The 27,853-nt window shown below is 40.1% G+C and overlaps 1 protein-coding gene across 9 annotated transcripts; it reads right to left on the bottom strand.

Annotated features, from left to right (window-relative positions):
* Positions 1-320: 320 nt before the first annotated feature.
* ICE1 (interactor of little elongation complex ELL subunit 1) lies at positions 321-27,853 on the bottom strand. Of its 9 annotated transcripts, none has more exons than XR_003992024.1 (20): positions 27,628-27,853; positions 26,259-26,317; positions 24,725-24,759; positions 24,348-24,366; positions 23,479-23,590; positions 22,452-22,528; positions 21,571-21,608; positions 19,542-19,624; positions 19,241-19,280; positions 19,092-19,148; positions 16,943-17,032; positions 16,812-16,865; positions 14,856-15,208; positions 9,564-14,264; positions 7,701-7,869; positions 6,981-7,141; positions 4,520-4,697; positions 2,964-3,070; positions 2,135-2,233; positions 321-1,222 (listed from the first exon to the last, which is right to left on the bottom strand). XR_003992024.1 is itself a non-coding variant. In XM_030490553.1 (20 exons), exons 1-20 carry the CDS (start codon positions 27,706-27,708, stop codon positions 1,041-1,043), a joined length of 6,708 nt encoding a protein of 2,235 aa, XP_030346413.1. In that variant the 5' UTR covers positions 27,709-27,853; the 3' UTR covers positions 321-1,040. The 9 variants fall into 9 exon arrangements, 8 of the variants coding, with proteins under 8 accessions (XP_030346413.1, XP_030346430.1, XP_030346437.1 ...); XM_030490553.1 differs by having other exon boundaries at positions 4,520-4,710; XM_030490570.1 differs by lacking the exon at positions 27,628-27,853 and adding an exon at positions 26,097-26,173 and having other exon boundaries at positions 4,520-4,710; positions 26,259-26,832.

Below are 27,853 nucleotides of genomic sequence, written 5' to 3'. Positions count from 1 at the left end.
CACAGTGCCCTGATGCTGTGTTTTGATACAGGCATGATGAAGGAAATTAAAGAACAAAAGAAACAACTGTGTGTCTACATACCGCCAGGAAGAGCAATACTGTCTGGAGAGGTTATTCTCCAGCTGTGCTGCTCCCAGACCCTTGGCACGTCACAGAGATCAGCTGAAGACTGGCCTAGAGAAACCACTCCCGTGTTATGGGCAGTTCATTCAGTGAAATGACCTCACAGGTCACTTCCTCCTGCCCCTAAAATAGTACTTATATAATCCAGAAACAACAGTTCATTCTGTGCAATTTAAGAAGGCCAACAAGAACACAGTGGTGTTTGCTTCTTTTATTACGAAAGATACAAAATACACAGGGTGTAGTGAAGCTATTATTAGAAATGTGAACTTTTTTTGAACCAACTTTCTATTTACATACAGAAAATTCCTCAAGTGGAACAATATCAAATGTGAGACACATTATCAGAATACCATATATACAGGTTCAGAGATATAGTATCTCTGTTACTCTATACATGATTGTTACACAAAAAGTCAATTCCTATCTTTCTTACACAAGTATTTTAAATTAAGCTTATGAGGCTACTCAAGAGAATTAAAGCAGAATCTGGGCAAAGTTCTGCTATCTGAACAGTCACTTTATAAATACAGTACAAAATAACAGAGCCAGGTTTTCAGCCAGGATCAATCTTCTGTTGTGTCAAATAGCCCATGCTCCAAATTGATGGAAGTAAAATAACAAACTATTAGTAATCTTTATTGACATCAAACCAGATATATCTCAGAGACACACTGGTTTTCAGATTACTGATCAGTAATTAGGAAAAGCAAGTGTTTTTATCTATTTTTTTACAACTCTTCCCTCAAACGGAAAACCCAAATAAAATACTTGAGCTTGCTTTGGGTGATCAGACATTCTGTTAAAACAATCATAATAAAAAAGGACCACGCCACATACTGTTTTTAACTGGGACCAACTACTGCTTAGTAAAATAAGGCACTTCTTCCTTTAGTTCAGTCCACTTCCCTAGATTTTAATTTAGCTCCGTTTTACACAGAGAAGTGATTTCAGCTATGCCGCTTGTGACAGCAAAAGGGATGTTGTCAAGAACTGTTGCTCTCCAAGCGTGGATGGCCTCTACAATACCTTCTGGATTGCTTGAACCCAAGTCACATAGTGAATATATGGCTGCCAGCTGCACACCCCAGGGAACACCTGCAAAAAGTTAACACAAAGCAAGTTTATTGAAACTTTGATTTGCAATTAATGTTCCTGGGAAATGTGAATCTAAAGATGAGTTCAAGAATTGGAATTAAAACACATCAACAATTGGGATGTAAACCCAGAAAGTAGCAAGATGATAACCTGCACACAAATTCCTTAACATCTCATTTCATACTAGCAATTCCCAGTTTCCTGAACTCAGCAGTTTTCAGTATTCAAAGGGCATAAAAGATGTGAGCATCTACTGATTTTACTCTAGTTAAGGGTGATCAGACTTTTGTGAAAACAGTCAGATTTTACACAGTGTAAAACAGACATTTACCACTTGGAAGAACTTGAGACTGCAAGGAAGCCATACAAGTGGTTCAAAACAGCTCCCTAACATCAACCAATGCTTCACTGCAAAATGTACTTAACCTCTGGAATAACTTAGCAATATAGATCTCTGTTGCCCTAACTGCCTTGCTTTTTCTTACTCAGGAATTTTGACTCTCTGGCAATCCTCTCTCAATACAACACTCTTGCTAATAGCAAGCTTCTGCATGAGCTGCTCAGGTAACAAATTTGGTATCACTGCTCAAGTTAAGATCACTCTTCAAGTTCTCTGAGGCAGCTTACATGCTGTTACATGAAGCTGTGCAATTCCAAGGTGGCTGAAACTATCTCAGACTTGTTCACTGTCTAAACAGAAGGTAACATGTTTCATTATGAACATACATGTTTCATTAACTTCAGAAGAGAAAGGGACTCAAACTGAGAGCTTTGTCCTGCTATGCACTTAACATACAACTGCACAAGCAAGCTGCTTTGGCATATGTGTCTCAATCTGTGTGTGTCCTTGTTTACACTGGCAAAGCTTCGCATTGCAGATGTTACACTGAAGTTCCGCTAAATAAACATTACCTTCCTCTTTTGCCTGCTGTACAAACAGTCCAATTACAGAACTAATATTCTTCACCGCAGCAAGACATCCTTCCTTCAAACCTATCTGACCCAATCGACCTGAAAGAAGAAGAAAGGTTACTTCGTACCTCACATTCAGTCAACCTAATTTTTAGACTGACGGATTGTTGAAATATCCACAGAAAAAGCAAATTTCAATTACAAAAATTCACTCTTGTTACCATGCTGTCTTGGGAACAACAGCTGTCCTATTCCTTTTGTGACTAAAGACCCCAAGGCATTTTCCATCAGATTGAACTCCTACAGGTTTACAGTTTGTAAGTGTAAAACTCAAGGAATGCAGTTTCTCTTTGACAAACAATATTCTATAGCCTACACATACGGAAAATATCTATTGGAACCCAAAGTTTATCTATTTACCTGAATGCCATCTAGATCCTAAATAAATGAATCTAACTTAAAATTGCAAGAAGACATATTATGTTGCAAACAAAACCTTATTTTATACACTTTGCTATAAAGTATATGTAGTTACAGATGATTTCATTTTAAATACATAGAGCATGTTGGTATTTTTTATTGTGAAATCAAAGTGACATCAGAGAAACTCAAGTACTTGCTTTGCACAGGCTGACAAACAGAAAATAACTGCAAAGGATTGTAAACTTTTTTTAAGGTGAAAATTGTTGAAAAATGTGAAAAAGAAAAACTTAAAATCAAGATCCAAAAAAATGTCCAAACACTTCAATTCACTTTTGAGGCAGGCTGACACTTGCAAAAGACATACTTACACAAAGCAGATGTTCAACCAAGAATTTCGATTACTTACCAATGAGCCTGAGGATCAGTCCTGTAACACTATCAGAAACGGATTGAGCAGTTTCAGGCCCCTTTCTCTTCTTTATCCATTTATCCATAGAAGGCCAAAGCACTTTGCTGTGAAAGGCAAATGAATGTGGTAATCTGATACTGCATGACGGGGTGGTACAATATTCATACAATAATGAATGCAAATGGTTCTTCTATTTACCATCTATTTCCAAAGCTCCACCTGCATTTTTAATTCACGTTCTAGGGGAACTCAAAATATTCCAAGTATCCACAAATCTGAGTAATTTAAAGGTTTTAAACCCAAAATATCAAAGCTAACTTTCCGAAGGAATCATGCCTGTTCTGAATTGCATTCCTGTTCATCTTCTACCCATTTCCCTGCAACACCTGCATCACTACCTGAAGTCAAGAACTTACTCTATTGACTTCATATATATATATATATATATGAAATCATGTTACTTTCAAATGTCATACTAGGATGTTATGCAAGCTTTTTGTATGACTGAAAATTCACAGTTTGCATGTTACAGGTAGGATCTGATTCTTGTTTTTAAACCTGAAAGGACCTAAGACTTTTTTTCATCCTCGAAATGATGCTAATAGACCTAGTTACCTATTATCAGCCCAACTCCACACAATCGACTCTGTATGGCTTTAGTTAAACTGCCAGACCTTTCACTGACGCTAATTTGTATTCATTTTAAAAGTATCTCAGTAAAAATAACTTCTTTACAATTTTAAAGCATGGAACTTGTATAAAAGACTTGATGATTGTGAGCTCTTTAAGTTTACTTTATACTCAGTGATTAATCATAGTTAAACAAATGCCATATCTTTGGAGATTCTGCTAGGTTGTGGAACCTTTACATGGAAAACACGGAGCTGTCAGATCAGTGCAGGTATCAAAGATCAGCGTAGGTATAAAAATGAAGTCTTTCAGACCAAGCTAAGTATGGTGGCAGTCCATGCACTGCATTATAGAGTTCAAAGAAAATTCAAGATGTCAAATCTAAGTATTATAATGATTTTAGAATTAAAATCAGACTGAAATCAGGATAGTATGCTAATGGCTATGGTTACATTTCACTTGCAGCACTGAAGGAGTGCTACACATCCGAAGTTCCACCCTCATTTTCTTAGTGATGGGGAGGGGGGGGAGATAATTCAACAATTAAGTTCAGAGGAAGAGAGTCAATCATTTTACTTCGTTGACAAACAATCCATCTGAAAATCTTTCCCAATTGTCCACATGTAGCTATTTTAGAAACAGTTCTTTATTAGAATGGTTCAAACAGGGCTAATTTCTTGCACCAATACCATAAAATCCTATCATTTCCTCATTAATCACTCGTTCTATCTTAAAACAAGGAACACAAATGCAGTAGCCTAGGTTTCATTAGGTTAAACCACCTTCATTTTCAAGTACCTATTAACTCATAATGTAATTAAGTCATAATGTCTCAAATTTGGGGAAAAAAAAAGCCCACCACCAAAACCAACCACAAAAAACCTACACAGGAAAACATTTGAAAGAGCTGCTTGCCACAATACCTTATAACATTGTCATGTGTCCAGTCCCACTTCAGGTGAGAGCAGAGTAGATCAATAGCAAAGATATACTGCCAAGCATCTTCACTCAGATCTTCTCCATATTGCTCACTTGGTTGAAATTCTACTTTTGGACATGACTGCATTTCTAAAAGCAGGTTTGAGACCATAAACCCAGCATCTAAAGAGGAACTCTGGAATTTTAGAAGGCGATTATCTTAATGCATGAAAAGTTACCAACCCAGAACCAAACTCTTTACATATATTTGATTCTAACTGTCCACAGCATCTTTATACCATCAGTTCAACTTTGGGTTTGACTTAACACAAACAAAACCAGTACATAAACCAAAATTTTCAAGTACATGGTATTTTTCTTGATGCTTTTACCAAAAGGAGAGTTTGAGGGGGGAAAAAAACCCCAAACAACAAACCCACAAACCCTACACCCACTCTCCTCACTCCTCCTTCAATTTGGGGATTTTTTGTTTCTCTCAGTGAAGCTTTAAGGTCAGAAGAGTGTCTTCCAATGGAAGAAAGACTAGAGTAATCCTGCTCACTTTGTATGTTTTGGGGTTTTTAAAATGATTTGCTGATGCTGGAATTTGTTACTGTTTATTGTTCATTAGGAGCTAATTTCAAAGCAACAACTTTCAGTAGCTGAGGTAGTAATAACTACTAAAACGTGCCATGTGAAACAATTCTGCTAATTCAATAGATAAGACAAGCAAGGAAATTTCAAACCAAGCATCCTCTGAGTATCTGAATTAGTAAGAAAAAAGTCTCGACTTATCACATAAACATGCTCAGTACAAAAGCTCACAGCACTGGCAAGTTCTGCAGTAATACAAGTCACTAAAATGGCATACTTTGAGAAATAAATACCCATTCTACATGAGCTTTACTTTCCTAAGTAGAATAACCTTCTCATAAAATTATATGTATAACAGACTGTCGATCACAATCCACTTGAAATTTGTCCTTGTATTTCCACCCAAGTAAAAAAAATCTTACAGACAGCATGATGTCATCTGCTATCACCAATATAGGGATTCCTGAGGTCCTTCTACCCAGATACAGCAGCACTCATATTTCATAGAGATCCATAAAGGTAGGGAGTGTAAGTGCACTGAATTAGTATTTCCTGGAACATTTACTGAGACATACTTTTATGCATCTCTATTGGCATGAGATTGAAAACTGGAACCTAACAGAATGGAGAATATACATCCTTTGCTAAACAGGGACTGCAGTACAGCATTACTCTGAATGGCAGAGCTTAATCCTACAACACAACTGGGATTTAATCAAAAAGGAAACATGTACAAATTCATGCCCCACTGTAAACCTGCACCAAATCAGGAGGTTTATAGGGGCCACAATTCCAGTGGTACTATATTAAATTCAGAGATCTAAAAAAACCCACAAAATCATCATGCTTTTTCCAGTGGGTACACCACCTAAAGGCTATGCTGACAGCAGTAAGCCTAGCTGCAGTCCCCAGGGCAGTTGTGGAGCACATGTTAGGTTAGGGAATAGATGAGCTATCAGTCCAGATTATTTTGCTCACTTGATACTTACAGAACTACAGCACTTCCACGAAGCAAGCTTGGCACTAATAGGGAGTTTTCAAAACTGCTAGGGCCCTAGCCTTCAAGCAAACAAGCCTGTTACACAAACTCTTCCTCCAGAAGCAAAGTACCTCTGGCTGGAGTACCTCTGCATGATATAAGTTTGCTCCTACTGATATCAAGTGTGTCATGATTTTTCCTCTTTGCAATACCCCTTTCAGGATGGTAATATGTGCCTGCTGAAAACTGACAGAAATTAAATTACTAGCTGAAGGGCTCAATGGCTTGAAGTAAAATCTCAGAAGTCCTTTGGTCCTTGACATTGCTCATCCTTCTTCTGCCATCACTGCAATTTTGTACAGATCATGCAAAAAGCTTATGAAATTCATTGGCTGATGTTGTTTGGTGATAAAAGGGTATTTCGTCTTTTCTTTACAGAAGGATCGTAAGTAAAAAGAGACAGGGTCACCTTGAAATTAACTGTGATAAATAGTGTGTAAATAATTACCTATTACACAGAGAACAATGAAAGACAGACAAGCCAAACACATACTAAGAAAACTACCTCAAGAACATCAAAGCCACAGTTCATAAAGGACAGTATGCCCTTGACTGAGAACACTCCAGTCAAAGTTTAAAAACAATCTTTACTTTTAATGTTTAATAGAGAGATGAGTATTTAATATGGAAATTAAGAACAACTGTCGTGTTCTACTAGGGTATAGACAACCACAAAAAAAAAGGCCTGAAGCAACATTAGCTATGCAGTTGCACAGACTCCATGGGAGATTCAAGGGGTATCTTCATACCCTTCTTCAGAAGTAAGCTGCTTGAGTTGATTAAAACAACCAGTGCAGACAGAAGCTGATATTGACAATGAAAGGAGATGTTACCTGTTCCCAGCTGAGATAAGCACTCAAGCAGGCCAGCATCTCCTCGCTTGCCCTCTGCCTGACAACTAATTGCATAGCTTTGCTAATTGCACCTTGGAAGATGAATATGTCAGACCAGACATTTGTGATAAATAAAATCAATTTTTCTGAGTCTGGAAAGCCTAAGGGGGAAACAAAAAGAGAGAACAAAGTAAGTTTTAACATTTATAAACAAAAACCTATTATACTCAGGCATTAAAAGCTAGTACATCCTTCAGCAAGGTAACTAGGAAAAAGGGCACAGAAGTCATGTAACAGCTGCAGCCCAGGGAAGGGGAGTCAGACTAGTACATCTCAGTCTGAGATTACATAAGGAAAAAATACCCAAGAACCCAAATATTACTAAGCAAAAAAATACAGAATTCTCTGGAATCATATTATTATTTTGGAGATGGTGGGGCAAAAATGAAAGCACAGAGAATCCTAAATAAAATATTTCCTTGGAAAAATGAGTAGACAACTAAGAGCCAAGGTCATCACCAAACTAAGACACAGATGTGGAGGAACTGTGAGATGGGATATTTCTTCTAGAACAGTCTATACCCTATAGAAAAAAAGCTCTAAGGAAAATGTCTTTCACAAGATTTTTGTTGGTTGCTTTTTACAAACCTAATCATTCTGGAAGTCTACACAAAGACACACAGCGTATGGAAGATACAAGAGCACTGAGCCATACCATACCTTCTTTAAGCAGGCTATAGCAGAAAAGGCGAGCTCTTTCCAGGTCTCCCAGCTGTCGACAAATTCCTGTATAGACTCGACACAGAGCCTGATTGAAACTGTAATTTGTGGCATTCTTCTGAGCCTTGAGTTTATTGAGAATAACATGCAGCAAGGACACTGCTAACTGCTGTAAGGCACAAAAAATATTGTTTGGCTATGATATATTTGAGAATATTTGATAACATTACAGTGGTATGACAAGTAAAAAGGATTACTGTCTTACTTGCAAGAATACTGTTTGCATACACATAAGAATGCAGAAAAGTACATCAGATGCAACCAGTAGAAGAAAAAAAGTGAGGAGCAACTTCCCAGAATTAAACATGCCTTACACAGATGCAGAATGGGACTACTACTCTTTAAATTGTTTAGTTATGTGATTAAAAGCTATCTTCCTTAAACAAAAAGTGAGGAGAGGAATAATGACAGGTAGAGGAACCCCAATAACCTAGTAAGAGCAGATGGAACACCCTGACGTGGCTACTCCCAGAGGACAAACAGCCCATTGTCCAGATGTGAGACTTAGTATTTAATCAACAGCAGAGTCTCTCCCCACATCCCTTACACACCGCAGAGGTGGAGAGGGGGTGTTACTGTTGTGGAACTCAATGCGAGATGTAAGGAAGAATACTGGGATTGTGCAAGACTTACTACGGGACATTTAGCGGGACAGCCAGAAGTGGGGAGTAGAATGAGAGGCTCAGGGGCCAGGTGCTGGAGAGGCCACAGGTTTGGAATGGGTACCTGCAGACACCGGGGAGTCTGAGTGTTGGCTTCGTGAGGAACCAGAAGGTCCAAGCCAGCTACCTGAAAGATCAGGGGTCTGAGGGTCAGATGCAGGTAAGACCATAGGTCTGGACCAGCTACTGGGGAGATGTGTGTGTGCTTCTGGGTCTGTAAGTCTGTCAGTGCATGAGACAAGAGGGGAGAACAGAAGTCACCTACTGGGTATACCGAGTGTCTCTTAGCTAGTGGAGGCATCCATACTGTCTCTATGTATATATGCACGTATTTTCCACTAACAGGTTTTCACCCTGATCGACCAGAGAAGGGAACAAGATTAGGCACATACTGTGCCCATGTGTGTCTATTAGGAATACGTACTCAGCCTTGCTATAGGCTGGACCTGGAAACATAAAGCTGCTGCAGCCTTGCTTCTATGAAGTTACCAGATTTGGCAACTCCTGACAAAGATGACCTGAGAACTTGGTAGCAGCTTCTGTGGAGAACTTAATTACATTCAAGAACTGAAACAGGGCAGAAGGCTGCACCACTTGGTGAATTGCTCTAGTGCAGACTACAAATTATCTATGAGAAAAATGGCAATTAAAGTGAATTTTTTTAAACACTGATGCTAAGCAAGTTCTGAGAAACAAACCAATGAAAGGTTTTCCCAATGAAATTCATTTGAGCAATGTGATGTAGAATAATAAAGGTAAAGATGGAATGAAAGAATGTCACTATTGTATATACAATGCAGTATACAGGTAACTGAAGCTTACACTTCTAGAGGAACTCCTTCTACAATTGTTAATGCTATCCACTACAAAAAATGCTGCAAAAATAAAGCAGTTTATGCATACATATGAAAAGCAAACGTATTTACAAATGCAGTTTTGCATCTTGGATGCCACTGAACAGTAATTGCTCGTGAAGTTGTATGTTTTCTTAAGTTTTACAAGTTTAGATGTCTGGTAACCTTTCAAGACTACACTTTGGCACTGCAGATTGCCTGAAAATTGAGAATTCAAATACTACATACTCATACTCTTTTCATCTGCACAGAAATTATTATTAAAATACAAAAATCATGCTACTTACCTTGTTTTTTACACCGAATTCATAGACAACTTCTTTCTCTTCATCTCTCATCACTGGAATCTTTGAGATATTGCCAACATACACGTGACCTTTAATAACTGGTAACAAGTCAAAACAGGACTCGGCAATTCTCTTCAATGCCAAAGAAACTTCCTGGCAGTCAGTATCAATAGCCGCCTTTACTGGTAGTGATGGTTCTGACCTGGAACCATGTGCTGAGTCACTGGTTTCAGAGCTTTTCTCATGCAAAGCCTCCTGCGTTTCAGAGGTTGTATTTTTAGTGTTTCCCATAGCAGCAATCTCGTCGGGCTCCAGCTTTGGTGGTTCACTGTCCAGCCTCAGTCTCTTTGCGCTTCTTGGCATAGACACTGGCAATAGGGTCCGTTTTCCAAGATGATCTGATGAGCTTGAAAACAGTTGCTGATTTTGCCCATCTTTCTCTTGGTCTTTGCTACTATCAAACTTCAAATTGCCCCCAGTTTTAACAAAAGCAGTTGATGTAGATGCAATTGCTTTGAACCCACCGATTTGAGCCACAGGTCCTGGCAAACTTTGGCTCTCTGAAAAAGCACATCGGTTAAGGTGTATATTGCCTTTGAGGATGTTTAGTGTCCTTGCCCTTGCAGACAGCTCTGGGTACATGGTGTCCAGTATCTTCACTGAGTTCTCCTGAGGGGGAGCTGGAGCAGCACCATCAGCTGCAAAGAGAGGAAACCTTCCCGGGACGGGAAGCGCGTGCTTTGGAATGGAAGTACAGAATTTCAGAGGTGAGGAGCGAATCCTTCGACCTACTGCCATTTCTGAGGGTGAGGGAGGAGAAAATAAAAGAGCAGATTTTACTGGTGGCGTATCTGTTAATGGGGACATGAGAGGAGGAATGGGAGTTTCACGTAGTGGCGATATTAGGTCATCGAGAGGGGAAAGCAAAGAGGATCGACCAGTAGAAGACATTGCTGGGGACACGGTACATGCAGCTTTTGGAGGAGTAGCCATCAAAGGCAGGAGCAAGGGGGGCAGAGGGGGACCTATCTCTTGCCTAATTTTATTTATAGTCTCGGGTGAGCATTTTTTTGGCACAGAAGTATCAGCATTTGCAAGAACTGCCCGAGTGACTTTGAGAGTCTTTGTTTTCCTTTTACCTTGAGACAGCCTCTTTGATACCTTGGCATGCATGGTTTGGGCTGCTGCCTTGGTTGAAGCAGTCAAGATTTCAGATGGTTCTTGCTCTTTACACATCAACTTCTTGCTCTTTTCGAGAGCATCATCCACACAAGACTCTGACTTCAGCATACACAGCTTCTCAAATACTGGGTTTTGTGGCTCAGAAGGCTGCCTAACTTTGTGACAATTGCACTCTACATCAGACAGGGCTGGATCTGGAAGACACTCGACAAATTTATTTTTTCTACTGCTACCATCTAGGATAACATCAGTGTTGTTTCCTCCTATGTTGCAAGCAGTGTGATTATATTCTTCAAATACTGAGACCCCCGTATCAACACTGTGATTTTGCTCCACCTTTGACTGACATTTTTCAGCATCATTTTCTTCTAGGAAATTGCCAAGTGCTAACATTCTTGTATTTAATTTACTGGGGTTTACTGTTTCTGAGAACCTGGTTAATATCTGGGACACTGGTAATCCATTTTCTGAAGCATTTGGCATCACAGGGCTTTCTTTTGATGTCTCAGTTTTTAACAGACCTCCCTCACTGTCGCTGATGCATTCAGCTCTGTTAGAGTCTACCACACATTCATTGGCACCCTCAGTACTGTCAGAGGTTACTAATACAGGCTCTTTTGTCCAGGAGGCCAAGTCTTTAGGATAACCCTCCCCAGCCACATTTGACAACTCATTTAAGGTATCTGGAGAGCTGTTTGTTTCACAGTGTGCATCCATATCCACCACAGTGTCTGCTTTTAGCTCACTAACTGTCAAAGTATTTCTTGATGAATGAAGTTCAGATACTTGGTAATCAGTGTCAACAGTCTCACCCCCTGCAACCCCTCCGGAAGCTCTGGGTTCCTCTCTGAACACGGGAACACATTCAGAACATTTCACATCTCTAAGTTTCTGTATAGAACAGTCTTTCTCTTCAGATTCACTGCTCTGTTCTGGCCTATCAAAATCAGTTTTAGACATTTTTAAGGCACTTTCCCCAGATGCCTCAAAACCATTCAATTCTTTGCTTTCCCCTCCCGCTGTTAGTGAACCAGTTCTAGAAGGGTCTGTTGTAACCTCCTGTGTAGAAGTCCTGCATCCTGATTCTTGACAATCAAACTTTTGAGGAGGAAAAGTACTCTTACTAGAAGAGTTTGCATGCAGGAGCTGTGATTTAACAGAGGCCGGAGATTCTTTATCTACTGTCTGTTCCTTCTCATCTGGCATCTTCACTTCATTTCTGTGTATGTATTCCCTCTCAGGGCAGTCCAGTTCTTTGCACATGTTGTCTTTTTCAGCAGACAGGATCTCAGCACCCTCTTCCAAGCTTTCTGAAGAACACTTACATGCACTATCCGTAACACAATTTTTATCTCCAGTGTTTTCCCATGTATGGGAAGAAGCAGCAGCCTTTTCTGTGACATTAGTTTCAACAAAACTGTCAACTTTCTGAAGATCAAAATTGAGATCAGGAGGCGTTGTGGATCCCAAGCCAGCTCCCACTTGCACAGGAGAATCAGGAGTATTTACACAGCCCATCTCCAAGTCCCCTTGAGTAGACAAAGCCAAGCCACTATTAAAATCCATTTCTGAAGCAGGCTGGCAGATGATCTCTGAAACATTATTTGTCTTCACAACATTCCCTTCCCAGTGGAATGAACTGGAAGAAGTCTCAGTCACCAATTCCTTGCTTTGTTTATTTACTTCCCCTTTTGTGTCATCACATTTAACATTTTCAGTACCCAAGAGCTGATTCAGAGGTTTTGCAAACGGTGCCTCAGAAGGAAGATTACTTTCTGCTAAGACAGATTCAGTGGTATCCACTCTTTCTAACAGCTCGCTGCTTCCCTCTCCGAAATCTTCTGGACTAACTTTGATTTCAGTCTCTTGAGATTCAAACACTCCACAGTTTTGAGTTTTGGACAACCCGTGTTCTAATGCACTACACAAGTTTTCAGGTAGGTTTATTTCACCTTTTATTTCTGTAAAATCTAACACAGAGGATTCACACTTGGCTACACTGCTTTCTGCACCAGGAACACATGCTGTGTTCGACAGTGCAAGTGTACCTTCCAAGTCTGACTTCCCTTCTGATAAATTCCTACCATCATCTTCCTGGTGTGGTTTGCCTTCTAAATATCCCCCCTCCTTCGTATCTACTGATTTCTCATTTTCTGCTCTTTGGAGTAGCTCTGATGATTCAGCTGTTTCTGGAACACCTTCTCTGTTGAATTTCATGGCTAGTTCAGAGGTCTCAGGTCTGGTTATATTCTTGTCTTCAGTTTTGAGCTGCTCACCATCTTTTGGAAAGGCTGACAAAGCAGTCCTCTCCACACATACATCTTTGTCCATCTCATCCACAGACAATACATTTCTGATTCCTTCAACAGCAGATACAGGTAAGTGATGTCTGGAGACTTTAACAGTCTCTGGATCACATTCTCTGTCTGCTTCATCTTTTACTGTTTGCACACACTGTTTCTCCAGTATCTCTTCACTGCCATGTTTTATTTCACAGCACTGAGAGTGTGCAGAGCTCTCTTCAGCTCCAGTGTCTGCCTCAGTCTCCATAATTATTCCCTCTCCATCATGCTGTATCATCAGGTCTTTAGGACACTCAGCTTCACAGACGGATTTTGAACTACTGGAATCAGACACTACATTTTCAGAGAGCTCTGCCTCACTGTTTGCCTCTGCACAGGGTCCTTTCATCTGTACTGCAGCTGTTATTTCCTCTCCAATTTTCACTTCTATGTTTTCCCCTACATCACTTGCCATATTAGTTACTTCAGTTACATTTTTTGATTCATTTTCAACCATTTCATTCTGTATCAACACATCAGATTTCTCCTCAGAATCTTCTCTTTGAAGCACAATGCACTGCTCAGATGGCAAATGAGTAACGTTTTGGGGAACACATACTGCCCTGGGAGTTCCTTTCTCCCCTGATAATCCATCTCTTTCTGCTTTCATTAATTCACCATGCTTTTCATGTGCACCCTCATCATCAACAGCTCTGATTAAGGTTACATTCTCCTCTGTTTGCTCTACCTCACTACATTTTTCCATCCGAGTCTGAGGCTTGAAACTCTGTAACATAAAATCAGCTGGAGAACCTCGCTCTTCACTGTGCATGTCCTCACTATCTCCTTTCTGTTCTTTGATGGCTGCCAGTTCATGTGCTGTCACTTCAGTTAGTTTTCTCTCTTCAGTTTCCATGTTCTCAGAATTCTGCTCCAAACAATTGTTGTTAGTTTTCATGTTTGCAATTAAAGTAGCAGCTTCAGCATCTCTCTGCTCCTTGCTTGACATCTTTGGACTGATAGGAACATCGTTTTCATTCCAACTCAGGTTATGTGAGATTTCTGCATCAAGACCATGCTCATGTGATTTGCTCTGACTGTTACACTCCTCATCGAAGCTGAATGCATTACAACTCTGAGGATGAATTTGGTCTTCTTGTAAAATATCTTCCACTGCAGAAGCACTGCAATCAATTTCTTCGTCGCTGGAACTTGTGTCTTCTCCAAACAATACATCCTTTAATGAAAAATACAAAGTTAATATTCCAAAGCCTGGTACCAGCTTTAAGATCTACTTCTCTAAACAAATACACTGGTGGCCCTGACATGCAGTGGTTTTGAGAGATTAAAGCTGATGAACAGAATTACATCCTTCTCAATCACTGTTTGTCATATCACATGGAAAGTACCTCTCTGAAAAGTCAGAGGCTTCTTTACCTACCCACTTGCATTCTAAGAGTACTGGAAAACAATATTTGAGTAGTTCCTCTTGACTTTCAAGATGTGGAATTTTGCTATGAAAACCACACTTCTATCCAACAGGAGTTGGGATTGTAAGTCTGCAACACTGGGAAATGACAGCAGTTGAGACAAGTGTGACTTTGTTTTAAATATACTTCTGAAAAGTATGTTTTGCCCCCTTCCACATGCAGCATGCTAGAAGGTAAAAACTATCCATATGGATCTAAACACTCACACAGAAGCTCTTTCAGTGCATGGGTGAGTAATACTGATACTCAAAAAATAAAAAAGCCCAGGAATATCAAATCATTTTTGCAGTAATTAGACAACCAAATTAGTTCCAAGTCAGACACATCCTGAAACTCACCTCTGTTGGTGGTGGTGAAAGCTGTACTGGAGAAAGCAGAGCAGGGAGAGGCCTGACCCAATCCAATATATCCATCAAATTTCCCCCTGGGCCCTTTTGCTCCTGATCAGAGAAGTCTGAACTGCTGTGTGCCTCATCTGTCTGTAGCACCATATCTACAGTTTTATCCTCATCACTGTGCAAACATTCTTCAGTAGTCCAGTTCTCAATGCAGTCACCTCCAAAGGGCTCAGGACTCGCTTGAAGGTGCATGGCTGTTACAGGAGTTTGCTTTCCAGGACTTTCCAGTGAAGAACACCAAGGCAGCATTTTCCCATCACACTTCCTGATCTTTTGGTGGATTTGCACAGTTTCTAAAACACAAAAATGTTGTTAAGAATTTTTTTCCCCTTCAATTTTCTCTACAGAAATACTACATGATAGTAATAAGAATGCATTAGCATCTTTTCAAGTGATGCTCCCATAGATTAGTAATAAGAAGCATTTAATGTCACTTTCAGAAATATTTTCCCTACGAGTTCAGATGCTGTTATCCACAATTTTTTTTCATGAAAAAGCTGTATGTATGTGCAAAGAGCTCCCCCTAAACCACTTTCTGACTTGGATCATTAAGATGATTCTTCCCAATTTTTCTTATCAGGAAGAGCCATACCAAGTAGGACTGAAGGTCCATACAGCTCAATGGTTTAATTCAGTTTTAGCCCAGTAAGTGATGTTCAGGAAAAGCAGGACAAGCATTCAGTGACATTCCCTGCTCAGGCTGCAATTCTCGGCTTAAAGTAACCTGCAGCTTTAAGCCAGCTTGCAGGCCAGTTACAAACACAGTTAGGGAGTTCTTAGCTATATGCCTAGTTTTATGATGTAATATGCATAGGCTTTTAACATGTTTGTTCTTTACATTTCAATACTGAGTCTAATCTTACAAGATTTTGTCTTTAATGATGTGACTTAAAGCTGTACTCTTAAAAACCCCACAACATACCTACGCACAAAGGAGTTTGAATCACTAAGACAAAGCAAGATAACGTCAACTATACCAGTTTTACAGCTATTTTAGCAGCAAGATTCCACTGGAGCACAGTCTGATACTAGATTCATTGGGATCTATACTGGTAGACTTAACAGGGTGGGGAGACAGGGCAACAGTTCACCCTCAAAGCTCTTACTAAGGCAGGATACTTATCCCAGGCAGTATCTCTACAGCCTGAATTATAGAAAACCAAAGTGGTAGAGAAAAGAACAGAAAAATGAAAGATTAATAAGCACACTCTGGAGAGGCAACTACAGAAATACTAATGCAGTTTCAGGGCATCTATTACTCTTGAGAGCAGAAAGAAAATTACATCTATTATCTGAGGTTAAAGCAGTTGAAGTTTGCTGTGAAGGTGGATAACTACTCACATTATTTTTCGTTATTAAACTGTTACAAAATGAAAGCTATCACCAAATTATACATTTTGTTTATCACAAATATGAGAATTAATGCATTGTCATCTATTATTCAGGCAGGTATGAATTAAGAAAATGGCTGTAACAGCTTCTTACATTTTCCAATAAAACTATGTTACCATGTGTTTCAGGCTGGAAAGAGTGCTTGCAGCCCATAATTCACATTATATACTGCAGAGTTTATAGTGATGTAATAATTAAGGCATTAACATGAGAGGCGAGTTCTCACTTCTTAGAAATAGTCAAAGCAGCTGATAGTAAAAGAACTTGATTTCTCAATTGCAACAGCAGATCACAACAGAAGAGCATTCCACTTTACTTGGCTGTTCAAAGTCATATTTGCTATTATTTCCTAATATCCTAATCACACTTGACCAGGTAATCACCATGGAAAGTATTTAAGCTTGTCAAAAAGTGTTATGCAGACAGCACCCAACCTGATGATATCCCAGTAAGACTAAATTGATGCACTTGCATATTAATAAATTCACGTTTACTGGAACCCACCTTCTGTACCAGTCCGTCTCCTTTTTTCAGGCCATGCATTATCCTGAATAGAAGCTGAAAAAATGTATCAATTGTTGGTCAGAACATGAGACAACTTCAAGAAAGTTTCAAGACTTTGCATGTCATCTCACCCAAGACAGGACCGTTTTCCTGATTCTTTCTTTTTCCTGTTGCACTGTCAATGCACCTCCAGAGTTCTTCTAACAAGAGCTTTATTTTTTCTGTTGAAATATATACGTTTATGAATTGAGGACACTGAGCTCAGAATTTGTGCTTATTTTCACACAGACATGCCCACAACAAAATACCCACAACAAAAATTAAGACAAAGGACACAGGGGCATTTTAGCTTCAGAGAAAGAGGCATGTTAGATACCACTGAGGGAATGGGTCCTGTACTGGCTATAGCCACACAGCAGACTGAAGGAACAGTTACCGAATGCTTTAGCTGTTCCTTTCTATAGTGAGGGTGGCAAAAAGTTGTAGCAGTCCCAAGAGTAAAATGTAAAAGCAGATTTGAATGTAGCATTAATTAGTGAAATTAAACAGCTTCCTAAAACAACTGAGGTGACATGAACATAAATGGGGAAGGAAATCTTTTAGGAAGAAAGTATTTATATCACATTCTTTCTTTATGCCCACTCAGTAGTAACTCATCTTAGTCTTACCATGGAGTAACAGCACATTAAATGTATCTGAATTAATTATTAGGCCACAACATCATTTGGAGTCCTAACAGCACCATTGCTGGGTGATGCCAAACCACCTTGTTCCAGAACCAGAAGGGCAGGTGGAGAGGGAGAAACGGATCAAAAACTCAACAAAATATACAAGCACCTCACCTATTTACGCCAAAACTATCATCAGATCCAACAATCAGGAACTATCAGGTTTGTGCAATTCCGTAAGTCAAAGGCCACAGCAAACTGCTACTACTTCATAAAGAGATGTATTAAAATAACCTCAGCACATCAGGGGAAAACCTGCCAAATTTTGCATGACAGCTATGAACACTAACAATTTCTCATTACTCATAAAGCCTTGCTGCTATTTGAAGCTCATCTTAGAGCTCAGATCTTAATTTTATCATTTTGTCACTATTAAAAATTGAAGGATGACATTGGGTACCAGTTTAGTACAATCCAAAAGGCAGTAAAAATATGCCAAGACACACAAGAACTGACAAGATGTACCTTTTTCAGAGAAGTTTAATTTTGGTAAGAAATTTTATATGCAAATACTGCAAAGCAAGAAATAGAACAGGGAAGTTCTTTTACCTGAAAATTGCCTTCAGAATTTTTAAACAAGTATTTAAAATACTAAAATCCTAAACCCAAGTATTTTAGAAGACTGCAAAAAAAAAGCAACAAATAAATTTGCTCGAAGTTTGGCCTCAGTACTTTAGAGCAAGTTTAGGAGGAGTTTGCTCCATTACAGTTAGATCCAGATAATCTGCAGCAGGTATTTCAGGTAAATAGGGAAAAAGTCAATAGGATAAGAAACAACTATACATCCTGAATTTCCATTTGATTTACAGAGCCTCACAGAAATTTTAACAGATTACCCACTTGTCTTGTGTCTTTTGCTCTGCATGCTTCCTTTATGATTTCAATAAGCTTCAAAGACAATGGAATTGCTTGTATTTTTCTCAGTGTTTGCATTCTGGTTTATAATTGCAGGTCAATTGACTTCACATATACATGAAGTAGACTAGTCATTTTAATGAATCAAATATTTTCCTTACTGCAGAACTGAAAATAGTCACCTATTACATCAGTTCTCCATCAGTGTAAAATGCTTGTATCAACCACATCTGCTCTCTACATCTACCTTCACTCTCTACAACTGCCTGACAGGAGCTTGCAGTGAGGTGGGGTCGGTCTCTGCTCCCAAGGAACAAGCGACAGGACAAGAGGAAATGGCCTCAAGCTGCACCAGGGGAGGTTTAGGCTGGAGCTGAGGAACAATTCCTTCCCCAGAGGGTGCTCAGGCATTGGAACAGGCTGCCCAGGGCAGTGCTGGAGTCACTGTCCCTGCAAGTGTTCACACCCCGTGTAGACGAGGCCCTCAGTGACACGGGTTAGTGGTGGCCTTGGCAGTGCTGGGCAACGGTTGGACTGGATGAGCTTAAAGGTCTTTTCCAACCTACTTGTTTCTATGATTCTGTGATTCTATGGCCTGTCAGTATCCTCTGTTCCCAAAAATGCAACTCCAGAAGAAGCTGTAATAAATTCATGATGGTTGGTCCACAACAGAGAAGAGTCTTGCAAAACATCTTACCTTTGTCTATATCTCTTGTAAAACCTTCGCTTGAACTCTGGGTCTCTGCATGCTTCACTGTTAAAAAGAGGAGAGGGGGGGAAAAAGGAAATGGTCAAATGGAACAATACCACACACAGATCTGAAGGCAGTCAAAGGTGAACACTTACCTTTCCTGCACTTCTCTTTAAGTACACCATCAAGTTTGCCCTGTTGAAATTTAAAAAAATCACTTTTCAGGCCATACGTAGTTTGTAGAGCACTGACTCTTAATTAGCATGAAAACTAAATCAACATTTCAAAGCTTCAGTTGAAAAATGTCTATCTCTTCAGGTGAATTGCTATGGTGAGTTACTCAACATCCCTAACAAATGTAATTTTACTATTTCAGTATCTCTATTACTAGTTGCTTCCTTCTTTCCCCCAGCAATACTAAAAGAAGCTTCATCCAAAAGACCAGGAGAGTCTTACTTGTGCCTTCTTTAGCTCCTTCTCAAGCCTCTTCTTCTCAGTTTTCAGTTGTCTGAAGTCCTGCGTATGCTTTGTTGCAGCCTCTTCAAGAAAGAGAACCAAAATTTAAGTTAGAAACTACAATATAAGAGAGAACTAATTGAATTAGTATTGGTCACCAGTTTGCAAATCAAATTATCAGGGGAAAAAAACCAGCGTGAAATACAAAGCTATTGAAGTTATATTTTGGCTCATTAAGACAAGAACCTATGCATACAATGTGTCATCTTCCACTGCACAATTAGTGCTCTGAACTACTGAAATACATTTATTACCTTTCTCACTGACATGCAAGAATGAAGAGTGGGTCATACTGAGATGATACTGTACTGTAGAATAATATAAACCAAGTGAAAAAAGGGAATAAAATTAAGAATTAGGCAGTGTTTTTTTCAGGTGTTTATTATTTAAAAAGACGGCTCTGGTTCAAAGATGAAAACACCCATAGCCACCTGCATTAGAAAGATGTAGATAGCACTCAATATCAATAAACAGAGACGAGTACCTTATCTCTTAATGTCTAACAAGCACCTGGTAAGACTGCAGATGAGTGAAAATAAAAGAGTACAGGGCAGGTGAGAATTGAGTGTGAGGTTCCTAGGGAAATTCTCAAGTAAGAGAGATACTTGAGAGAGCTCCTAAGAGATCAGAATCACAGAATCAACTAGGTTGGAGAAGACCTTTAAGATCATCATGTCCAACCTTTAAACTCAGTCATCACGACTTACACATGGACAGCAGAGAAAAGAGATGGAAGTTGCCTGCTGGTCAGACCAGGTCACAGAACAGAGCATATCAAAAGAAAGAGCATTAAAAAGGCAGCTCAGGTGGTAGGTTGAGAAGAAACCAATCATGGGAAAATTTCAGACTGACAAAAGATACCAGGTTAAAATACAGGGTTTGGGATATTTAACAAAGATGGAAAAGAACAAACCAGATAAACTAGTCACTCAAATTGGATCTGATGCAATCTATCTCACAGTGTTTTGTTCTAGCTCTGCCAGAATGTGAGGTTTTGGGGGCAAGAGGGCATAAAAACCTTGCTGCCACATAATGGAATTCCAAAAATCTCATCAAAACCAACACCCAGTACCTGTACTTTACAGTAGTACTTGAGGGCTTTCTAACACTAAGATACAAGTCACTCAGCTCATTGTACTTTAAACTGTGGCAAGCACAGCCGTAAGTGTGCCATGAATGAACGTATTTGCCTTGCCAACTAACAGCAGAGCAAGTTAAGTAGCAGAATGCTTTATGCATATCCACCCTCTACTAGCTAAACAAGAAAAACCCAGTGCCATGAGGCAAGTGCTTTATTTCTACTTAAAACCAAACCAACCAAAAGCCAATTTCCAGAATATTTAAAAAAAAAAAAAATCAGAAAACATGGGTCAGTATCACCACATATTTACATATGATTATAAACATGACTAGAAGAATTCTGCCAAGATTATTAGAATGCTGGAGCACACGCCCTATGAAAACAGGTTTGTTGAACTAGATTTAGTTAGCTTGAGAGGAAAAAACATCAAACACCTTAGAAAGGATCTCAGAACAGTTTTCGTATACCTACAAGGACGTATCAAGAAGATGGAATGAAAATGTTCAATGGTGCATGGTAGGAGGATGAGAGACATCAGGTATAAGTTGAAACAAGACAGTTTCCAACTGGCTATAAGGAAAAGCTCTTTCACCATGAAGACAGTCATGAAGTGAATCAGGCTGCCTGGACAGGCTGGGCAGACTCCATCCTTTGAGGTTTTCATGACCAGAAGTTTCCTTCCAACTTCATTTACACCATGTGCCCAAGATACTCAACAGAAAACATTGTGCAGGAGGGCTGATATAATTCAGACACTAAGCACCACCCACAGTACTACACTGCCTTGCTCCCTGGGGCCTCAGTTAGAAAGTTGCAATTACTTCTTTGGGAAAAAAGGAATCAAGAAATGGAGTAGGACAACAGCACGGTAACAATGTAGGAAGGTACCTTCAAGTTTCTTCACTTTTGTTTCCAGTTTCTTTCTCCTGTAAAAAAGGAAGCATTAATACATCATTTTCGTATAGAGTTATGTTGCATGAAAACCCAGGAAAACAAATAAATCCACCTATTTCAGAGAAAACACACTTCCTACACTCAGGACCTGTGAGACCAGTGTATCCCTGCAGTTGAAACCTTAAATCAGTGGCATGTTGTTGACATTCTCACACAGCTGTGTCTGTTACAGAGGTAAAGTTTGGTCTTAAGAGAGTGAGTCCACTGATCCAGGTGGACTGGATCATAATATAAATATACCTTCAGCTACAACTGGAGTTTACAAACACAACTGAAGAAAACTGGCTTCTACGATGTAATGCTTAGTTTTAGAGCTTAGTTTTCCTCCTCAAAACAATTAAGCCTTGCTTACAATCAGTAAGACCTAAGCAATGAGGTACCACGAATAACCTTCCTGATTACTTACATCCCACAGCTTTTTTTTTCAGAATAACCAGGTGCTTACTAAAGCCAAACCAAAACAAGAAAATGATGCATCCTGAACAGTTTTGAGCTCAGCATTTCCAACCCTACCTTACACATAAAACATACACAGAACTGGAAAATAATTTAAAGAAATAAGTAAACACTTCTTTCCTTTTGCTAAATCCCAATATTCCAGACACACAAAGTTCCAGAAATTTCTGCAGTAAGTAGAGAACTCTGTCCTGACAAACACAAGCTACCAGTGCCCACTGATCACTCATGAAGAATGTTCTCTCCATAAGCATTGAAATTTTAGAATGGAATGTGTAACTAGGTAAGGTACAAGACCAAGCTCTGGAAGAGGTAAGAGGGGGAAAGACAGGTTGGGAAAAAAAAGCAGTATCACTCACACAGCATCACTGTTCACTATTTCTTCTTTAATTTTAACATATTCCAGTTGACTCTCCCGATAAATCTTAAGAGAACTCTATGGAGAAAGAGAGCACAGTTAAAATATGCCATTACTGGGGGCAGAAAAATAGATGGCAGAACTTTACCTATTCAAATGAAAACAGTGCACAGCCAAAAAGGTATATTCATTGAGAAAACATATAAGCTGCAAAGTCAGGTTATTCTTCTTTAAAAGCAGAAGTTATACCAAATAAATCTGTATTTATCTTTTGAATATGTACCTCCAAGACCTATCTGGATAGGAGCTCACAGCTGAAGTCAAGAGCACAACTGTTATACACCATACATATAACCCTGCTTTTTCTGAAAGAGAGCCGTAAGGACATCAGCTACTAATGCTTGCTGAGGGAACAGCATTCAAAACCCAGTTCTAACATTGAAGAAAAACTAGGCACAGTGACAAAACAGATGTTAATATTCTAACTTGTACTGGCATGAAAAAACAAGAAAGAGAGTGGGGTATTTTTTGCAGAAATAGTAATTAATGTCTAGAAAATACATATATTGAGGTGATTTGAACAGTCAAAATCTCTTATTCTGCAGACAATGTCTCAGCTAAGAGATGGGAAAGAAATTAGGAATAAACTCAAGTACCTAACAGTGGAAAAATCATATGTTCAAAATAGTAACAAAAGCAAAATCCTACTCTGCATAGACTCTCTTTGCACCTTTTTAGGAGTACAAGTTATAGAGTTCAGTAATCTAAGACCAGAAAACCAAATGAATGTGAATGTATCTCCTTCCTTTCTAAATAGGGAAATAAAATGCAAATCATCTGATCAAAAATCATAGGAACTACTGAGCTTCTTGCCTGTCTGAAACCTCCTGCCATGTGATTCAGTTCACCCAAAGCCAGAGCTGCCTGTCACAATGAGCTGGAAATAACAAGTGGGCTCATTAAAGCCTGCTTCGTTAAGATAAGCATTAAATACATACATTCCTTTCAACACAGAAAGTGCAAGTCACCTTTTTCTCTTCCAACTCAGCTTTCACGGAACCCAATTCTTCCTGGCACTTTTCCAGAGGCAGAATTTTCTGTAGCATCTGCTCCACTTGGCAACGAAGAGCAGAGATCTCTCTGAAACGGGAAATGTAATTAAAAAGAAAGTTACCAAAACCCATGGGTGCTTTCAAACTCAACATTCTGACTCTTCAGGCAAGTATAAGTATTTTGCCTTCCCCTAAGGAAAAATGCTGTGAGAGATACCCAAAGGCTTTTAAGAGTCTGAGTGTTTTCATTTTTCCATCCAGGATTTTACATTCAAAGGAAATCCAAGATCTGATTTAAAAACATTAAACTGAGCCTAAAGCTTGATGCGAACAGATGGCATGTGCCACACTGGAGTACTGCCCAGCTGCCTGCACTGAAGGGCCAGGAATAAGTGCCCCTATACAGGTAGCACTGTGAAATAAGAGAGGAGTTCAACTGTTGGATTGGGAGGCAAGATGCAGTCCTTAAAGATTATATGCTGCCTTTTCCTCTATAATCAAGTAAAGAGCACACAGCCACAACTCTAAGACAAAATGCTTCATACAAACACGGCCACCACAAATACATTTAACCACCACCAGAAGATGAGCTCTGTATCTCCCCTTCGTGACTTTAGACTCTAATGTAACACAGGGCCAAGAGTTTCACACAGGTACTGCAGGAGGACAGATTTCTCTCCTCATCAAGAGTATCTTTGCTAACTATGGTCTAAGCAGCACGGTAGAAGAAATGACTGTATTAAAAGCTCAGCCTAAACCTTGCTGTTACACAGTATCAGACTCCTAAAACTGTCCAAGACACAGAGAACATATAATCTTTAGTAAACACCTTAAACCAAACTTACCGTTCAGCAAACTGAAGCTGTAAGCTTGTGTTAAGGCAGACAATAAAAACAGTTTATCAAATGTCCTTAAATACATTTCAATCCAATCGCCTCTTGCAAGGAAACATCCAATAAAGGCTTCCACCAAAAAAACACAGGACTTGCAGAACTCAGCAACAGAGATTTACAATAATTAATATTAAGTCTTATATTAGACACAGGCAGATCTTAATTGGATACATTTAATTCCAAAGCCCCACTTTCTTTACAAAGCCTGTTCAGCTTGTTCTTACTAGAAGCATCATCTCTTAAATTAAACCTTAAGTAAAACACCTCAAGCTCTCTTATAAGAAATGTTGATATACTAATTCTGTAAGAACACTAACAGTAAAGGATATCAGTGCATTTTTGTTGATACTCTGTCAGCAAATGACTGCAAGGAAAAAAAAAAGAAGATATTACTCATTTTCTCACTTGATTTTGACAATCGTATCTTAGGATACCTTGCACCTTCTGTATTTATCTATAAAGCAAAAGGAAAGATTGACTTGCATTTTTGATACTAGTCAATATAACTTTTCTGTTTCATTAAGCTATTCAAACCTCAAATCAAGCTGCTTTAAAATAGAAACAAAACCAAAAACCAACCAACTGGCAATTACATGAATTTGTAGCCATTAACTATCTGCAGTTTTAAAACAAACCAACAACCAGAAAAGCATTATTTAGGTAAAGAACATAATATACGTACAATAAAAAAAACATACATAGAATCACAAAATCATATCCTAGTTCTCAAACTTATGTTCTCCTAGGAAAGAACATATAAATGTAAGAAAAGTAGTTCAAAAAACCCTAGAAAGCTTTAATCTTTACACTATTCTCTTAGCAGCCATAAGAGGGTAGCACTTGCTCTGATCCAAGGTGTACAGTGGGCCACAGGGCAGCACCAAGGAGAGTTATCCTCCCCTTCCCTCAAATGTTATGGGTCTAGAGAGAAGAAAGAGAAATACTGTGGCTGTTACCCCAGCACAGAGAGGGCTGCATTACCTGCAGCAGTTGAGAGTAATCAAGTAAGGCAAAAAAGAAAGGGGCTGAGCTGCCAGTAGTTAAAGGAGAGGTAATTCCCACAGGAAATATGTGTACAATGGCAGAGAGAAGAGGGACACAAAGTTTGGAAGTAGGAAAAGGAATCTATGGACACAGAATGAAGGAGTTTTGAAGACAAGGGTCCCAGTTAAGACAGTGAGGGCTCTCTTAAATACTTTTTGGAAACCAGAATGCAAGACTGGCTAAAGCCAGACTGACACCTGTTTGGGAAGGGGAACATGAGAAATAAAATGTTACAATTAGGAGATGTAACAAGGATATTAGGCCATAGTATGGAGGTATACATAATACATCAAGATGTATTATTATATACAATCATGGTTATTGAGAAGAAGTGGAAGCAATCACAAAAGAGAAGGCAAACTATGAGAAGCATTTTAGAACCTCACTGTTCTGACTGATGCTTGGCCTCACTTTTCATATGCTCATATTTAATCCCAACAGCATTTCACGTTTTAGTGCTCAGACTAAATTCTGGTGAAATGTGCTCAACTTTTAGTTTTCATACTTTATCCTTTACAACACATAAAATGAAATACATCTCTTGAAAGAGCTGCTTCTGCTAGTATTCCTAATCATACATAAGCTATCAGAGGTTATAAATAGCCCTGTTTTACTGCAATTACACACATTTTAGGGCACAAATTAAAAAATTCTTACAGTCTAGATTTAGGACCTCTTTGCAAAGAAGTTACTTTCATTTTGAGGAGGATTTAGTTTCGTGCATTAACAAATATCTACATTCCACAAAACATATTTACTGCATTGCTTTAAGAACTTAAGAGCAATAAAAAGAAAAGAAACTTGTGCAATTGTACTTACTCTCCATCAATCATTTTTTGCTTCAGTGCAATTAATGCGGCTACATATTCATTTATATTCTGTAAGGAAGAGTCTCAAGTTGGTAAAGAAGTTTCAGCCCAAAGCCCAGTATTATTTCCAGTGTAAATAATACATTGCTAATGTTCTACACAACCCAATTACGTGCCTTTTCTTCAGTTCTCTTAGTGAAGTTACTAACTCACAATAAATACATTCAAACAAATACATACAGAGAACACAGAATGCTCCACAAGAAAGCATGCAGGCTTAGATGAGGCTTTCCTATAAACACTCCTCAGACTTCGTGGTAATTACCAACTAAAATCCCCATGACTTTTTCTCTTAAAATCAAATTAAACTTTGCCAGAACATTACCAATAAGCAGCACCTGGCTCATCCGAACCTGCACATGTCCCAGATTCTCAGTCTATACTCATTCTGTGTCCGAAGACCTCCTTCACCCTCTGAACTCTCAGCAGGGCCTTTCACCTCATTTAAACAGGAAACAAACATTGCCCAAAGTCTTATACTATAAAATAGCATGCTCACTTAGGAGCACTGAAGAAAGGAGGTGAATTATCATAGAATCACAGACTGGTTTGGGTTGGAAAGGACCTTAAAGCTCATCCAGTTCCAACCCCCTGCCACGGGCAGGGACACCTTCCACTAGAGCAGGTTGCTCCAAGCCCCTGTGTCCAACCTGGCCTTGAACACTGCCAGGGATGGGGCAGCCACAGCTTCTCTGGGCACCCTGTGCCAGCGCCTCAGCACCCTCACAGGGAAGAGCTTCTGCCTAAGAGCTCATCTCAATCTCCCCTCTGGCAGGTTAAAGCCATTCCGCCTTGTCCTGTCCCTACAGGCCCTTGCCCAAAGCCCCTCTCCAGGTTTCCTGGAGCTGTTCTAAGGTCCCCACAAGCACTGGAGCTGTTCTAAGGTCTCCCCTTCAGGAGCCTTCTCTTCTCCAGGCTGACCCAGCCCAGCTCTCTCAGCCTGGCTCCAGAGCAGAGCTGCTCCAGCCCTCGCAGCAGCTCCATAGGTGGCCTCCTCTGGACTCGCTCCAGCAGCTCCACGTCCCTCTTGTGCTGTTGCCCCAGAGCTGGAGCAGGACTGCAAGGAGGGGCTCCCCAGAGCGCAGCAGAGGGGCAGAATCCCCTCCATGACCTGCTGCTCACGCTCCGTTAAGCCGGTAACACCGCTTCCCCCAGCACCGCAGCAAACTGACGAGGATACGAGGATCCCACCCGCGGACCCCTCCAAGGCACAGCGCAGGGACACCAGCTCGCCCAGCCAACGCTCGCCCCTGCTGCTCCCCTCACAGCGCCCCGTCACCGCGGCCTCCCGCAGGGCGGGCGGCCCGGCGGGGCGGTACCTGCTGCAGGAGGCCGCAGTTGGCGCAGGCCGCGGCCGCTGCGGTCCCGCCCGCCGCCGGCGGGGTCTCCCCAGGCATCATCGTGACCGGCCCCGCCGACAGCGGCCCGGGGCGCGGCCCAGCGCCGTCACACGTCGCGCCACCGCCTCAGCAAGGACCCAGCTCGCCTGCGCATTCCCGCGAGTGACCACGTCGCTGCCTGAGTAGCGGCAGCGGAAAGGACGGC

The sequence above is a fragment of the Strigops habroptila genome, chromosome 1, assembly GCF_004027225.2.
Source record: "Strigops habroptila isolate Jane chromosome 1, bStrHab1.2.pri, whole genome shotgun sequence".
Lineage (NCBI taxonomy): Eukaryota > Metazoa > Chordata > Aves > Psittaciformes > Psittacidae > Strigops > Strigops habroptila.
Note: the sequence above shows the minus strand (reverse complement) of the source record. Positions and strands in the feature narration are given on the sequence as shown.